Here is an 18,677-nt window from a genome sequence, read left to right as displayed (position 1 = left end):
ATATAATTATTCTTCGTATAATGACGTAGCCTACCCTTCAACGTAGACTTTACAAATATTTATTCAGCGAATTATTTTTTCAACAATAGTTGTCTGTGTAAACGGTTGACATTTTATTAAAAGAATACCGGGTAATTAGACTAAAACTAACAATGCAACCATCACAATAATAAAATATTTTCTATGAATTTAGAATCAAAACAGAGTTTAAAGCAAGAACGATGTAGGAAGGAGAAAATGTATTTCTTTACATTACCAAAAATATATTACTCTTCTTCTTTTTTCTTTTTTTTTTTCCCTTTTCTTTTTTAAAAAAAATTTGATCTTTTATCACGATTTCCGGAAGGAAGAAGGCTAACATTCTATAATTAACTTTCGAATTTTAGCTTTTTCTTCTGTGCAGGGAAAATTATTTATCAATAAAAACGACTTTTAAATTTTTTTTACTTATTTATTATTTTTTTTTAGTTTTGTCTTTAGTTTCATTTAAAAGCAAAAGTTCAAAATTTAAAAAAGATTTTCTTTTCGTCTTGAAATCGTTGCAAAGTTAGGAGACCCTGCTCGTTTTGATCGTCCAATCATAAACATGGCTCATTGGATAATAAACTATTTTAGTCTAGCTTTGCAGGGATTGTGGTACTCATTTCAAAATAAAGTTTTAAAAATATCTAGCATATAACTTACAACTCTAAATTCTGGTGTTTCCGTGTAATACAAAAGTTTTAAGAAGTTCATTCTTTCATAAACGCATAAAATGCTTGAAAATCAAATAAAAGGTTAGAAAATAAAAATTTAAAACATTATAACAAATCAGGTATAAATATAAATAGAAGTAATATTCACTGAATAAGACAAAAGCATTTTAAATTTAATCTACGAGCTACGTCATCGCGAGTGTCGATGGCGGGGTGGAGAGAAATGTCCAAAAATTCTTCTCAATATTTTAGATAAATAGAGAAAGTTTAAGAGACTCTTTAATTCTTGTATCCAATTAAGTTAAAAACAAGTTAAGATTTTTTTTTAAATAAATATATAAGCATTTATTAGATATTTAACAATTGGAAGAAAAATTTGATTCTTTTTATGTGCGAAATTAACTGTGCATTTTAATTTCGTCTGCTTCAAAACTGAACAATTGCGATAACTATGAACTCTTCATACGTAACATTAAAATGAGTTTCCCTGGAAATTTAATTCCCTGCTCACTTAATTATAGCTTTGGGAGTTCGGAGAATCAATTGTGACAAAATAAAAGAATTTTTTTCTCGAAAGACACACTCAAAACTATTTTTTTCTTCCTCTCAGTATTTCTGATTGATATCTGTTGACCTAGTTCATCTGCAATTTCAAATTAAAACGTCTCTCTCTCTCTCTTTCATTAATTTTAAAAATCATTCACAATAAGAACAAATTATAAACTATTCTGTACGTGTTTTATTCTACTAACATAATTAAAACAAAATATAACATTTATATAAATAGTTTGCTTTTAATTTTTAATTTTGGTGATTTAGCTCTACATGCTTCAGCTCTTCGTTGACAAAGTGACATTAGTTATGTGAAAGGTCTTTTGGTCGAAACATTTTCGTTCTTTTTATTTCTTTATTTATTCATCTACTTTTTATTTTATTCTTTTAAGAAGAAGACGAAACATTTAAAAACAATTTTTAGTTGTTGACACTTTTTAACTGCATAAAACTTGTGTTAATTTTAGCATAAAAACAGAGCGTACCCTAATGGCTGCTATTAATAAATTTTATTTTATATCCGTCGTTGAACAGCCTACCCAATTTTTGGGTTTACGACTATTAATGTTCGATTTCGTAGTCTTGTCATTTTAAACCAAACCAGAAGTAAAGGAAACTCCTGCATCAGTATCCTCAGAGGTATTGATTTATTATGGGAACATGGAGGACTTTGCGACTAGACTGATTTAACATGCGTCAGTCACCATTTACTACACGGTGAGTCCTCTGCCGGCCTGGGATCGAACCCACGAACTCTTGGACAAGGGTCCAGTGCCCTACCAACCAGGCTATCCCAGCCCGTGCTATTAATATATTTTATTTTATAACCGTCGTTGAACAGCCAACCCAATTTTATGGGTTTACGACAACTAATGTGCAACACTGTAGCCTTGTAATTTTGAACCCAATCCAGAAGACAAGGGAACTCCTGGATCGAGTATTCGGAGAAATTTGCCTTCGTGGAGGACTTTTTGATGGAGCTTACCCGCATTTGCGTTACACGGAGAGGAAGAGCACGAGAATCTCCCACGGTTAGCCTGACGGCAAGGAGACTCTAACCCATGATCCGTCTACCACTGATGACATTTCATGTCAGCACTGTGGTCAAGCCAAAATAGTTCCGAAAAATGATGTGCCATTACTGTACTCCATTTGTGGAGGGTAGTCCTAATTTTAGCGCAATTTTTCTACTCTTAATGTGGCAATCAAAGACTGTAAAGTTTTTGGTTTTAAGATTTATTAACAGAGAGTAACTTCTTTTCTCTACAATCACAAAGGATTTAGGATCTCTTCAATAATAAAGAAAAAGTAAAAATGTTTCAACGGCGTGTGAGTCACATAAAAAGGAAATTTTATTTATGACACTCTTTGAAGGAAAAACGTGACTTGGAAAAATAGGAGGAAGCATCATTGCAAGATGGCGGGATCTTCCAAATTCATTTGTTGTTTGCTTTGTTGAAAGATAGATTGAAAAACCACTTAATATTGAAAACACTACAAGTATAATAATATTGGACGGTGCGTTTTCTCAAGTTTAGGCGTAAAAATCAGTCAGAAGTAATAACCCAGAAGTCTTATGTCGAATTTTCTCTTAGCTTTACACGGTCAACCATCCATTCGGAAAATATCCCACAGTAGACTGACCGTAAGGACATGGTTCCCTGCAGAACACCGAAGTCAAGTATCATTGGCTGTGGTCAGTAAGCGGGTGGGTGATCACTTTGATGAACTTGCGTAGGGACCGTGGGTGCTCGGTACCAGTCCTCGTTAAACTGTTCTTCCGCGAAGTGCTTGACTTCACGCACATGTCGTAGGGCTACAAGAGCAGGGTAACCATGCCCTCTGCAGAAGATAAAAATTGTGATGGTATGCCTTCGGATCCTTCTCAGGGATATTTCCTAGACCACCGCCAATAGCCCATTGTGCAGCTCTAGTGCGAATTGTTGTTGTTGTTGTAGTTCATTTACGTCGCACTAGAGCTGCACAATGGGCTATTGGCGACGGTCTGGGAAGCATCCCTGAGGATGATCCGAAGACATGCCATCACAATTTCGATCCTCTGCAAGGGGGATGACACCCCCGCTTCGGTAGCCTAACGACCGACACGCGAAAGGTGCGACTTAAATAAATACCAGTTCAGAAAATATACATAAGCCAATGCTTAACGCAAATGTAATGGACTGTGGATTTTAAAACACATTCTTTTTGTTCTCCAATTAATTATTTTTCGAATTCAAATTTTTCTTGTGCTCTCCTAAATTTAACATGAAACGGTAAATTTCCTTTAATCCGATATTTGGCCAACCAAAGTTTCAAAAATATTCTATAGGTTGGCAAAAACATGGCATTTAAAAAAAATCATACTAAAGGAAATATTAACTTTCACTTAAACTTCATAATACTGCAAATAAAAGTTTGTTTATATCGGATAAATGTTATTGATAAAAGAAGAAAGAAGGAAAGTAGTATGATTAAAATTTCTTAATTGTTGATACAGCAAATACTTGAGAAGTCACGATTGTTTCCTTTGCTTACAAAATTTAAAGGTGTCTCTGAAAATCTCAGTAATCTAATGAAAATGGAACTGTTCGTTAAAATTGTTTGTTATGTATTATTTTTGCCTCTAATCATTGCCCAAAAGAAGTCTTTTGATGGTGTAGAGAGTGAAATGACGATTAATGTTCGCCCTGGTTTTGTTGATTGTTTTTATCAAAGAGCAAAACCGCAGGATATTTTGGAAATTGAGTATCAGGTTAGTAATCTAATATGTATTCACTGCGTTAAAAGAATTTTTTTCCACACCGGGTTATTAAGCTTTTTTTTTTCTTCATGTGATGTGTAATATTTCAAAGATAAAAAACATACCTTATAATTATTAAAAAAAAGCGAAAACGTGTCGCAATTTTTTTAATTTTTTTATCCTCTTACATTCCTGTTTTAAATCTAATACATGGGTCGTTTTAATTTTACGCGCAATTATCATTTTCCAAAAACAAAGTAATTTTTCTTCTCTAGTATTTAATATTTTTCTAAAGAAAAAAAAACTGATAAATTTAAATAACATGTGCTGGTATGTGTAACAATCAATTTAGAGTTTTTTTAAAAATAAAACTATTTTTTTAAAAAAATTCTGTGAGCTTGCGAACAAATCTCGTTAAATAAGGTAAGAGCGAAAGTGTTGAAACTAGCCACAAGAGTCAATAAATTGTTTCCCACCTATTCATTACTGGTACGCTTGCTAAGGTTCCGCCCCTGTCTCTGTTATGGAGCTGCCTCAATCGACCTGATTTAAAATTGGTCACTTAAAATGCATTTAATTTCAGAATGGGAAAAATATTTATTCTTCTGTTTTCTTCCCTCTAGTCCTGCTCACCTTCTTAATTGTTTAGGCACCTCCTGGAGGCAGCTGTTAATTGAATAGGAGATTGAACAGGCATCAAGGTCTTTTGGACCTGGTGTAGGTGTTCCTACACTAGGGGGATGGGTAACAACAAAATAATATAAATTGTTTCCAGAAAGTTCATTTTATAATCTACAATCAAAAGTCTTCATGTAATACTTTCGTTCTGATAACCTGTTTTCTTGAGTTGAAAGACGACAACTACATCCAAGTTGAACAAAGGTTTCACAGGTAGGAAGTGCCCCAGTATCCAGAGGGCCCCATCAGGGGAGAACGATGCGCCCACTTAAAGCTTGGGAGGGGGGGCACTGCCAGTATCATATTTTGTAGAATTTTCCCCTTATACTAAATCATAGTTCATTTATCGATAAAAATAAATTGTCAGCAATTTTGTTTAAGAAAAACCCCATTTAATAAGCATGATATATTCTGTAAGAAATTTTGTTCCTGGAACGCAAGCCAAAGACCATTCCCTTCTTAAGTACGGCCTCAACTATGTTAGTTACATGTTTAATTTTTTTAAAATTGTCATATAAAATAGAAATGTCTTCTTCTTTTCCACTAAAATTCTAGTATTTCTAAATTTCCTACAGAGGTAACTTGTGTATACCCAGTTTTACCTTACTAGTGGTATAAGACCAGGTGATATAAGTTTTTCTTGAAAAAAAAAATCTTTTATAAAAAAAGCAGTACATCAATGACTTTTCAAGAATGATACATTGTATACAACTAAACAATGAATATTTTGATTAGATCTGAATGTTTCTAAATTAAACAGTTTCCCTCCAATTGACTTTTGAATCTTAATTACCTACTAATACCTCACTTTTCTATAGATAAGACATTTTTTTTGTTCAAACTTCTAGTGTCAGTAATCTTAGCAAATTAGTATTGATGTTTAATATCTATCATGATATATACTTGGCAATGTTATATATTTCAAAATCTAGTTTGTATTGATTTCCACTAACAGTGTTTTCATCATAGAAAAAAAATGAGTGAGAATTTCTAACCCTTTCTCAAAAACAGGGTGAGATTTCAAAAAGTTAAGTGAGATATCTAAAAACTAAAAAAAAANAACTAAAAAAACACAAAAACTCTTGAAAAAAAAATCATTTCTTTAATTATAATACATTTTTAACTTCTTCTATTAGCATTGAATATTTTTGGTGCATCATCATAGAAGATTTTGCCTTTACAAGGTATTTGTACATCTTACATAAGTGCATAAAAAATTTGAATGTCTTACATGAAGAAACCTTACCTACGGTAAACATGTGGTTACAGAGAAATGTGTTCTGAAAGGGGTTCCGTGGTTGTGTTCGGTTGTTCGAAAAGTTTCTGAACAATACTGGTAAATAGGGAGGCTAGATAATGGTGCAGATGTTGAAAATAATGAAAGATCCAGGAAGAAAAGTGAAACGGATTTTATTCTAAATGGCGTAATTCGAAGCTTTTTCCAAAATGCGAGAAATTGGCGAATTTTGAAATTGATTTATAGAATGCGCGAATTTCTCGCGGTAATCATTTTTTAATGCGAGAAAAGAAAAAAATATGCGAGATTCTCGCGTTCTCACCCTGTAGTGAAAACACTGACTAAAGTCCCATTAGTTATGTCATTCAAATTCGTATAATTCATAAACTTAATTATATTTTCTTTTATAGACCTCTCTAATAACAATTAAATTTTGTCTTTTTTCATGAAACTAGTATAATAATTTTTTTTGTTACTTATTGTTCATCAATTAAACTTATTTATTTTATCTGTCTGTTATAATTCTTAAAGTTGTTTTGTATCTGTAGGTGATTGATTCAATATTTAGTGACATGAATGTCAACCAGGAGTTAGATATCAACTTTCAGCTATTTTCACCTCAAGGGAAGGAACTCATTTCTGATTATAAGAAATCAGACGCTAATCACAGGTAATTTTGATTTTTGAAATGGAGCATTAGCAAGTATTGTGACTCGTAATTTTTTATGTTCATGTATTTTTGAAGTAAAACTTAAATACAGTTCATGTTTTTAGCAGGACTCACTCATATTAGGGAATTTTCTTTTATAATAAAATAATATATGTGATCTTGTTTGTTATTCTATTCATGCAATATTATACAATACAATTCGAGTATTCATTCATAACAGTAATTAATTATAAAAATTATTGTGTTATTTGAAATGGTGAATTTAATAAGTGATGTGTATAGTATGTGATTTGTTAATGTAATAGTATTAATAAAATTTTATTGTATTTTAAACATTTATTTATTTAATCATAAAATTAGATTTTATTATATTAATACACATTTGTGTAATTCATTTGAGTACAATTATTTTAAATTCAGATTTTCATTTATTTATTTTTCTTTCCAATTGCTTTGTTAGTTTTAACTTGCTTAATGATGTATTAAATAGCTTGGAAATTAATACTACTATTAAAACAAGATTGAAATTATATACTGTTATATTTGATTTTTCTCTTGGCAAAAACAGTTTCTTCTACTTAGGTTGGGAGAAACCTATTTCTTTCTGAGTAGTTAATGCAACAATTTAATGCAATAACTAATAATTGTGTACTTGTAACTAATCACATGGTTGTGTCTAATTGTGTTGTCATTCATGGCGTGTTAACATTACAACTCCACTGTTCAGTTTTATTATTATGTTGAACCAATTTTTCAATCAGATTTAATTGGATGCCTGCAAGCCACATTGCACGTTTGTCTCGAACCTGATTAGTTAACTGATGTGTGATGTCGCTTGCAAGTATCAAGTATCTAATTGAAACTGAAATGACAATAATTCTCATTTTTGGAATTATGATTGCAAAATAGTAAAGAAATGGTTTTTGTTTGTGAAAACCTCACATTAGTATTGTTGCTTTTTAGATGAATTTATAAAAGGATTTTTATTGTAAATACATATATTTCTGATTGCTTTATGTATTCAAAATTAGAAGAATTGGCAGTATTACTCTAAATTAGAGGATGATTTGGTATATACTGCAATTTTTTTTTTTTTTAACTTAGCTGTCTTTTTGTGAAAAAAAAATTATAATACAATATTTATATTGTTAGTTGTAAATAAAACTAGAAACCATTCGAAAAACCACATCTTTTTTGTCAGTTGTTTTTAAATGAGATACTAGTTATAAATTTAAGNAAGGGATTTTTACTGTAAATACATATATTTCTGATTGCTTTATATATTAAAAATTTGAAGAATTGGCAGTATTACTCTAAATTAGAGGATGATTTGGTTTATACTGCAAATTTTTTTTATTTTTTAACTTAGCTGTCTTTTTGTGAAAAAAAAATTATAATACAATATTTATATTGTTAGTAGTAAATAAAACTAGAAACCATTAGAAAAACCACATCTTTTTTGTCAGTTGTTTTTAACTGAGATACTAGTTATAAATTTAAGATTAATTTTCATTTCTTAATATGAATCGATTTTCCCCTTCCCTTTTGATGTAAGATATCTAAAAATCTAATACTGTTATATTTTAAGGCATGAAGTGAAGGAAGCTGGTGATTATAAGTTTTGTTTTGATAATCGACACAGTCTTCTGTCAGTGAAAACTGTTTACTTTGATGTTTATATTGACAATGAATCTGCAGATGATGATCAGTGGGATGATTATGACTTTTCTCCTGAATTGCTCTACAATGACACAATGGATCAAATAAAGGTAATTACTTTTGATCATTTTATGTAAAAAATCATCCATATAAATAAATGTAACTTCGTTAGGTTGAAATGCCTGGTCAAACTATAAAAAATGGCATAATTTAAAATGATTCTCTTAAAGTAATAATTTAAGCCAAGAAAATATTTTTACACAAACTAATTTATGAGTATATTCTTAATTATGTGATTTTTTTAAAGTCTGATTTTATTGATCATGAAAGTTTTATCTAGAGAAATAATGAAAGGGAGATGTAAATTTTTATTTGATGTTCAAAATGGAATAATAATTAAAGTAAATGTAGATTAAAGTTACTTAACGTTTAAATAACAAATTATTTTTTCCATAATCTATTTTCGGCAACTGAATTTCTAATAATTTGTTTATAATAATAAGTATGTTTCCATTATATGCATTTAGTTTTAAATCTATTTAAATATGGGTGCTTATAAAACTTTTTAAATACGTAGTGCATTTATAAATAATGAAATTTAATGTTAATTCATGTGGGTGATGAGCTTGAATAAAATTATTATGATTTCCTTTTTATTTCATGGGCATTTTATCCCTTTTAGTTGAAAACATAAAATATTTTAGCTGTATTGTTTTTTAATGAAGTTTAGTATTATTAATACATTTTATTAGACCTTAAAAAATGTAAAAATAAATAAATAGAAATAATTTTTTTAAGTAATAAAAAAAAGCTAATTTTGATAAATGATCAAAAAATCTGATTTATTTGATTTTGAAGTGGGGAGTGGAGTTATAAAAGCAGCATTATACTTCGTCTTTTTATGTCAGACTAGAATTTGCACATATTTTTAAATCAGAAACAATCATATTAATTTACATTTTGTTAAACTGTGTTGGCATCAACATTATGCCATTTAAGATGAATTTAAATGGATCTATCATTCCTACTAATTTCTGCTTGTTTCATTGTTTTGTATTTAGAACTGTTATTGTATTGCATTTATCATCATTCTTTTAAGTTACTTTTTGACGTTTGTCACCGACCTTCATCAGATGTAATCAGCTTTCTGGATAAAATTTCAAGATGGAACTTTTTAATCTGCTGAGGCTCTTGATATCAGCCCTCATTGATGGAGTTCAAAGATTTTAACGTTCTTTTGAACTGGAAATTGGTAGACTGCCAAATCATAAGAGCCAACTTCTACTCCAATTACACAAAGGTAATAATTATACAGGTGTACGCACCAACTAATGATGCTGATCTGTAATAAGAACAGTTCTATGATCAGCTACGAAAAAATATAAGACTTAGTCCCTAAACAAAATCTTCTAATTTTAATGGGAGATGTGAATGCAAAAGGCGGAAACCGAACATCTGATGATGAATTTTCAATTGTATTTTAAGCAAGTGTAGAACAAAAAGAAAATGGTGAACTTTTCACATCCTTTTATTAACTGAATAACCTCATTATTGGAAGCAGCTATTTCAAACAGAAACAAAAAATACAAAAGATAATGGATATTCCTGACGAGAAAGCAAAGAACCAAATGGATCACATAGATGTTAACGGTTTATTTAAACAATCTCTACAGGATGTAAGAGTGTAAAAAAGCAGCAATTGTTGCATCAAATCATTTTCTACTAACGGCTGCAATCGAACTAAAATTAGCAATAATACCCGAAAAGAAAGGAAGTGGAAAATCAGATACAATGTTCAAAAACTTTAAGGAACCGAAAATAATAATGCCTGCAAATGAAAAGAGAATGATACATTTTGCTGTTTTGATATTATAAACAAGTATGTCACCCTCACTCCAAAGAAGCTTGATGAAAAGTTTCAAATATTATTCTGTATGTTTTGATAATGATATATATATGTATTTTTTTGCAGTATCAAAGTAGTTGTTTCCTTTTAACCTCTTCCATTTGTGCTTATTGCATTCTTTTATTATTGCAGAAAAATAATTCTTTTGCTGAATTAAAAGCATCATTATAATGTAGTTAACCTTTAATATTCTTGTGCACAGTGAAAATATTTTTTATCCAAGTGTCTTAAAAATGGTTTAATAAGATTAAATAAAGCATGGTCTTATAAAACAAAGTAGTCATTTATATTAATTACATTGNTGACCTGGGGTAATTCCTGATCAAAAAACGCAAACATCTATTTTGAAAAAAAACTATTCAAAATAGAATTTTAATATTTACTGGAAGTTTGAGGCTATATGAGATGAATCCAATGCCACCTTCTTTTGTTTGAAAATCTAATTAGAATTTAAAAGATTTTAAATTTTTAGTGATCAGGAATTTCCCCTGGTCTTGATCATTTCTGGGGGTAATTCCTTATCACTTCTGGGGTTATTACTGATCACCAGTTTTTATTGTAAAGGGGCTGTTGAAAAATAATTATATAATGGTAATTAACAAATAAGACATCAAGATCAAACAAATAAACCAAAAAGATATGTTTAAGCAGCTAATAAAATGATTTATTTAAAAGCAAGAAGAACGATTAACACTTCAAATTTTCAAAAATCTTTGCATCGTGCCATACATTTTAGGCAATCAGCCTACTCATTCTCATGCTCTTCTGAAATATAAGAGAGTTCCCACATGGGTTACTTTTGCTGGATTTTTTAACTTCTTTAAGGGAAAGTGTAAAGCTAAGTAAGGTATGCCAACAGCTATGGCAGCAGCTCTCACACTGAAATTTTCATTTTCAATCATTAAAAGAAATTCACTAATTTTGTTTTCTAGAAGCTTAGTATCCTTTTTAGGCTTATAATTTCTCACCATATTTATAATAGGCTAATTTATGAACTTAAAAATTATTCTGACAATTATACTAGGCTAATTCATAAACTTAAAAATTATTCTAAGGATGTATACACATAAAATTAAGATAGAAGCAAGGTCAGACAAACCAGAAATGGTGCAAATCAGAATATAGTCTTGTATACGGTTAAAAACAAATTTTGTGATGACAATTAAAATATACTTTATAGTTGCTCCACTTAATAAATATGAACTGTTATTTAAGAAAAGACAATTAGATATTTATAAGCTATTTTATATACTATTTATAAGAAGAAATGACAATGATCAGGAATTACCCCAGTGGTCAATAATTATCCCATGTGTAGGGGGCAACATTTGATATAGTTTCCTATAATCAATTATAATGTTTACAGTAGATGTGAAACAATTATACAAAAGCTTACACTACTTTTATATTAAAGAAAAAGAAGGTGACTCAAAATATTTATTATTAAGAGAAGAAGGGGGATCTTTGCAGAAATGTGTACATTTTGAAACCCATCTTTGAAATGGAAAATACAGAAAGCAGCTTGAAAGATACTTATTTTGTTAGATTAAACAAAAAATTATTATTAACTAAATGTAGTTATACTTTAGTAAAGTGTACAAGCATTCTTGTCCATGTCTCNCTTGGAAAAAACTACTGGAGAAGGCCAAGGCCCATCCTGGGCTGTCGAGCCAGTGAGGAAGGAACATGTAACACTGATCAAAATCTGTTTTTTTCTTCTTTTTTTTCTTTTCTTTTTTTTCCCCCTAAGTTATTTAACTTAAAAATATAAGCATTTAAGTGCACACTTTTCATTAAAAATTAGTAGAATAAAATATCGTTTGTAAAAAGGATACAATTTCTATTATTTATTTAAGTTTTTAATTTTATTTGTAATGATTCAATGTTTTATAAAATTTTTCTTTTTAGTGAATTTAGTTTTATATATCTTTTATTTTTGGTGAACAAAATTTGAAAACGAATGCAATGCACATGTGTAAACAATATTCATACGTAAATAAAATACATGCAGTAGCTATAAAGTTTTTAACACGTAGATGTAAAAATATGTTGATCTCTGAAAATCTCAAATTATGAAAAAGCAATATTTAGCATATTAGTTACATCTCAGAAGTTTTTCATTCAAATAAAATCATGAACATGAATTTTCACTTTAATTTTTCAGTTTTATTTCTTTTAATTAAAATAACTCAATTGAATTTAGAGCATAGATTCTCAACCTTTTTAACGTTGCCGCCCCCTTAATAAGCAAAATACATATCAACGCCCCCTTTGTGATGATCCAGTTATTTAGAGCATGAGGACGGAGGGGGTGTGCTGAATTATAAGGTGCATTTTTAGGCAATTTTTTAAACGTTAAATTTGCTTGTTTTTCTTTAAAAATTTAATGTGTACGTTAACTCGATAATTTTCTCCAGGCAGGTAATCACAGTTTATTTGTCATAATAAAAATAAATACGGTAATGAAAAAAATAGTACAACAAAGAAAATTATACTTAAAAAGAGTCACCTGTTCTTAATTAGATAATTGAAAAAACACCCAAAAATAAAAGTAGTATCAACGAAACAATCAAGTTACTATGTCAGTGGAATGATTGTACTTGATGGTTCATAGCCAATTTCTTAACGTTCGGCTCAATATTTTTGCTGAGGTGAAGACGCAAGTCCCCTCGTTGCATGATTTCGTGTCTATTTCTCTTTTTTGTAACTTGATCCATAACAGCACTGAATCCACGTTCGACGAAGTAGGAGAAAGGGAAGGAAATTGAAAATAATTTTGAAAATAAGAATAAATTTTGACAGTCCAGAGTAGAGGCAATTCTTGTGTATCATCAGAGGAAATTTCGCCATTCTTTTCAAGATACGATAATATTTGAAATTGGTTGAACTCATTCCAACCAAATTTCTGCTACCAAAAAATAATTTTTTTTTTTGAAGTATAGAAATAACTGATTTCATAGGGAACAAATTGAGTTTGTCACTTTGAAGTTGTAAATTAACACCATTTAATTTTGCAAGTAAATCCACCAACATCTATCTTAAATTCTAGCAATCTGTCTCTCAGAGCTACATTCTGTCTTCGAGGAACTCAAGCACAGAGTCGAAAAGATTCAAGAACCTATTGAGACAAGGCTCCTTTGGAAAGCCAGCGAATCACGGTGTAGTAGCAAGCGATATTCTTCATAGTTTTTCTTAAACAGCTGTCTGAGTAATCAATCATCGAGAACATTACTGCGAATTTTGTTCACAGCTGATATGACATATTGCAATGACTGATGCAAACGGTCACTGAGGTTTTTTCTTATTAAATACTGTCTGTGAATCACGCAGTGAACTGCTAAAATATCTGGTACCACCCTCTTCAAAATGGCGAAAAACCCACCATGTCGACCCACTATTGCAAGGGATATTTTTGATTAAATCGGATGAGGCTGGATAGTGTAAAACTGTTCCTAAAACTTCCTTAACAGACGGCAGTATCAATTCTTTGCCGATGGTATGACATTTCCCAGATTTAGCAATTAATTTTGATTTATTATAAGAACTTATCAAACCATCATCGCATTTTTGTGATTAGGTTGTCAGTAAGCCTGAGGCCAAAGGTGCCTTCAGAAACTTGTCTTTGATATTCGTGAAAAATGACAAATCTTTATTTTGTTTGTGAGGATGAATATTTTGCAAATGCTTCTGCTAACGAGAAGGCTCCATTGTCTCATTATATTAAACTTTGTTATAAAATAAATTCATGGGTAGTTGAGAGTTCGAGGGCGATTGAACAAATCTAAACTTCAAGTACGTGACACTGTATTGAATACACTTCTTTATGTTAACCGACATTGTTGGTGGCAGAAAAAGAAAATCAAGTGTTTTTTCAAATTAATAAATAATTTACGATTAAGAACTAATTCACAAACGTACCTGGCCAAATAAACACTGAAATCGAATCGAAACTGGGTAAAACACTGCTAGGAAGCAAACTAAACCATCATAAGAAACACGGGTCAAATCGAACATTTTTACAAAAAGCGCATGCACTTTAATTCTCACCAAATGGCTGAAATGAGTCAGAGGCAAAAACTACTGACTCATGCGCTGTGCTTACTTACTTACTTTATTTAAAAGCAACTGGGCACCTGGGCCGCGCAGCGGCCCCTATCCCATTCATCATGAAATTACAACAATGAGTTAGAAACATTTTGAATATAAGCAGTCGTTGTGGTAGCTTTGCAATAATATTACCATGATTAGAGAAAATACAAACTTGAACAGAGATATTTACAGTAATTGCCTATGCGCTGTGCTGATTCGGATCGGACAATATGTATTGCATCAGTTCGTTTTACTGCTGGTACTAATGTTGTATCAGATAATCTAAATTTATTATATTAATCTTTGTTTTCTTTATCATTAATTTTAGATTAATTTTATTTACTAAATGATTCTTAATTTTATTTGAGAGTATTAAAATTAAATTTGAATAACATAACATGCTCATCGCCCCCTACCGCCCAAAACATACCTAACGCCCCCCTGCCGCCCAAAACATACCTAACGCCCCCTGCCGCCCAAAACAAGTACACCGCCCCGCAGCATACTCCCAACGCCCCCGTTGAGAAACACTGATTTAGAGTAATGAATGAAAATCATGATTGCTGGAAATAGGTATTATGAATCATTTTAATAATGAGCGTAATAGAACCAAATTTCTTTCTTTTTTCTAATTGATTTCTTTTCCTTCCACAGTTTCTTAATTTTGTTCTCTATATATGTTTATAAGGTGTTAATTATAGAATCTTATTTACAGATATCCATTGCAAAAGTGAAAGAATACTTAAATGAAGTCAAGCATCATCAAGATCAGTTGAAAGCCATAGAATCTCGAGATAGAAATTTGCAAGAGCACAATTTTACAAGGGTGAATCATTTCTCAATTTTAATAATTATTGTGATGATGGTTGTTGGTGCCGTTCAAGTCGTCCTCGTCAGAAGCCTTTTTGAAGAGAACAGTAAATTGCATAAATTTTTTAAATCACTGTCTTGATAGAAGTTTCTGATTCTATGTCTTAAAGTTGTTTTTGTTTAAGAAAATGACAAAAGTTCTGATATACTCCTTGAAAAAATTTAATGTTATTTGATAATGAATTTTCGCAACAATTTTGTTTCTTGTATTTACAAGAATCTGTAAAAATTTTCACTTGCATTACTGTTGTAATATTTATATTTTTGCAATTTTTTTCTGAAATAATTTAATTGTTTTATGTTCTAGAAGATAATTTTTTCAAACACATGTCAGCACATGAAGGTTTTTTCAGACATGTGTTAGCTTTTACATGCATATAATTTTATTTTCAAAACTTGTTCTATGTACAAATATGTTCAATGAAGTGATATATTATCATTCAATGTTAATAAAACATATTATAATAGTACTTGTAATAGTGCAATGTGTCTAAATACAATTTTTATAATATTGAAATCATCTAGTGACAATAAAACCCTTTTTCTGTATGAAAAATATTTTTTTTAAATGAAACATTTTAAAAGATATTACTTTTGTCTTTCTCATTGCCTGTAAAGAATTCTTTTTTTTTTCCTTCTATAATCTGTCTCCGTTAACAGTTTATCCCTATGTTGAAATATTAAATTTGCTTCATTTTGTGTATGTCTTACAATCTATATTTTGATGACTTAAAAAATCTCTATAAATGCTCTTAAAAAATGCAAAAAGTGACCATAAAAGTGTAAAAGTATCCTTAAAAGTGCAAAAATGTCGTAGTCTGGCCTTATTCACAAAATAAATCTTTTAGTTAGTCATAAATAATAATGATGAGCATCATCGTGTGTATGTTTGAACATTTAAGAAGCATTCTTAAAAATAAGTTCTTCATTGTTTCAAGTATAATTAAGTTATTAATACTTAAATGTATTGACTGAGATTTCTGGAAATTTTATAAACTTTTGCTTAGAAAAGTGAAATGTGTCATTAAATTGCATTCATATGTATTAGTTTCTAAATTAACTTTTAACTTAAAAAAGGAAGTTATTTACTTGAAAAAGTGTCACCCCCTACATTTTCGCTTTTAGTATCAAATGCATTTTATGAATGATCTATTAGTTTAGTAATATTTTTGTTAAAAATAAAACTTGTATGTAAAATTTGATTTTTTAAAAGACAATGTTTAAAAAAAACCCCAAATATTACTAGAACTAAATATTCCTTTTCCAGTCTCGTTTTATATTCTTTTAAAATATTTTTTTTTTGGTATTATTATTCTTTTTACTTAATATTTTCTTTAATTTTAAAAAAAATTAAATATAATTAACTTAATTTTTTTTAATTTTTAAAACAGACCAATTATTGTTGCATGGTTGTATCTAAGAATTGCACGGTCATAAATCTGCTCGATTTGAATTTACAGTCAAATTCTGGGTAAACTTGATTGACAATACAACTCCCAACTTTCTCCCCACACTAATTACAGTAAAAAACAAAATACGTTTGAGGCAGATTTTTAAAAGTTGCCTAATTAGCCTGAACAAAGAAATATTTTTTCTAATTAATGTTTTAGCTAGGTTTTGACTGTATATTTTTAAAAGTGCAAATGTCGATAAGAGAAGTTGAATTGTTGCAATAATTTGTTTATTTGATTTGTGTGTAAAGCTGTTTTTGGAGTTTGTTTTCCTTATTTATTTGTCATAATGCTTAGTTTATTAAATAGTGTTGTCTCTTTATCTTAAGCCATCTTTTGTTAGTTTTTTAATTATATGAATAATTTTTGTTTTTACGCAAATGTAACCAAGCTAAAAATTCTCTTTTTAATTCCGTATTAAATAAGTATTAACTAAACATTCGCATAAACGGAGCTATAATATTTCTTATCATGTGATTTATTTGGTGTTTGAAACAGCTCATGCAAACATTTGTTTTAAAATTAATACATTTGAACCTTGGTATCTCGAACTTTGATGACACGAATATTTTGATATCGCAAAAAATAAATAAATAAAATAAAATAAATGAAACTGAATTCCCTATGCATTTGCTATGCTGAGAATAAAAAAAAATCTTTTAGTCAAACATTTTTCTTGGGGGGCCTAAAGAATTTGAAATAATTTCTTGCACCTCATTTTTGCAACTTTTCACGAAGCTTTTATAAAAAAAAATGTACTATCTGATACTTAAACATTTAATCTGCCTTAACAGATTAAAATACTTGTTGAAAAGACGAGAGCAGTTGAAGGAAACCAAATTTTGTAGAAGAATAAACAATGAATATTAATCAACCTGAATATAAATAGTGTTTTAAAGGAACAAGCAGACAAGCATTGTTTCACTGAAAGTTACAGATATTTTCATGGAAAAAATCTACCAAGTTCTGTCTCTTTTTCTTAGATTATTTTTTATTAAATCAGATTAATATACTTTTGGAATTTGAAGCTTGTTTTTTAATGTTACTTTTATTAGATTACCTTTCACACTAAATGGGAAAAAAAGGAGAAAATCATATTTTTATTCATGAGAAAAAGTTCAAATTATCGTATGCTCACTTTTTCAAGTATATATTTTATCATAGGGTAAATTAACCAGTGAAGGAACATTTTAGCTTCGTTTGCCTTTTAAAAAATCATATTAATTTCAAAATTCGTAATTTTAGTTAAATGACAGTGTCAGCATATTTGTTACTAATTGCAAATTATGTAGAAAAATTGTAGAGAACTTATATAATATTGTTTTAAAGTATTGGAGGTTCAAATAACAAGTAGTAAGAAGACAAAGTGAAGGAGCAGCTCTTACCAGTGAATGAACACCAAGTAAACTTAGGAAAAAACCCAGTAAAGGAACACTTGTTCCTTTACTGGATTTTCATTGTTTGGTGATCCAGTGAATAAACGCCCCCTTATCTCAGTACTTGATTATGCTATGATGCTTAAAAAATATAAAACGTAACTATATTTTGAATTCTTATTTTCACAGTGAGAAAAATAAAACTATTACATGCAATTAATTCCACTTCAAACATATAAATACATTCACTCACCTTGTAATTTTTTCAAAGAAACAAGGTGTTACAGAGATAATAACAAATTTAAAAATTTTTCCAGAGAAATCTATGTGATCAGGTAATCCAAAACATTTCTAGATGACTTCCTATTGTTTGGCAGTAAGCTAGTCTTACCAATCAATCTGAAAAAAAACTTTCAAATTCTTATTTTTAATCAATATATATGAAATGTTCCTTCACTGGTTGGTTTACCCTACTAAACATTATTTAGTTAATTAAATATCATTTAATCAATAAGAAAGTGTTGTATGAAATAGGCATTACTTATCGTTTGTACATTATTTTTTAATGAATGATGCATGTTTTGATGTTTTTCTACCTTAAAGACCATTTACAAGAAAAATTTATTTTCCGGACTTGCTGAAGTTCTTAAGATTCTGGATATGGTACTTTCCACTAGGTAATTCTTTAAATGCTAACATAGGTAGTTATCATTTTGACTAAAATATTAAAAATGTTAAGATTTTTCGATTACCC

At 29.6% G+C, this 18,677-nt stretch overlaps 1 protein-coding gene across 1 annotated transcript; it reads left to right on the top strand.

Moving 5' to 3' along the window:
• The first annotated feature begins 3,617 nt into the window (after positions 1 to 3,617).
• Positions 3,618 to 17,897, top strand: LOC107456748 (transmembrane emp24 domain-containing protein 5). The gene is made up of 4 exons (XM_016074700.4): positions 3,618 to 3,999; positions 6,451 to 6,572; positions 8,161 to 8,341; positions 14,942 to 17,897. Exons 1-4 carry the CDS (start codon positions 3,820 to 3,822, stop codon positions 15,176 to 15,178), a joined length of 720 nt encoding a protein of 239 aa, XP_015930186.1. The 5' UTR covers positions 3,618 to 3,819; the 3' UTR covers positions 15,179 to 17,897.
• The last annotated feature ends 780 nt before the right edge of the window (positions 17,898 to 18,677 follow it).

This window comes from Parasteatoda tepidariorum, chromosome 2, assembly GCF_043381705.1.
Source record: "Parasteatoda tepidariorum isolate YZ-2023 chromosome 2, CAS_Ptep_4.0, whole genome shotgun sequence".
Classification (NCBI taxonomy): Eukaryota; Metazoa; Arthropoda; class Arachnida; order Araneae; family Theridiidae; genus Parasteatoda; species Parasteatoda tepidariorum.
The sequence above is the reverse complement of the archived record's forward strand: the minus strand, read 5'-3'. Positions and strand labels throughout refer to the sequence as shown.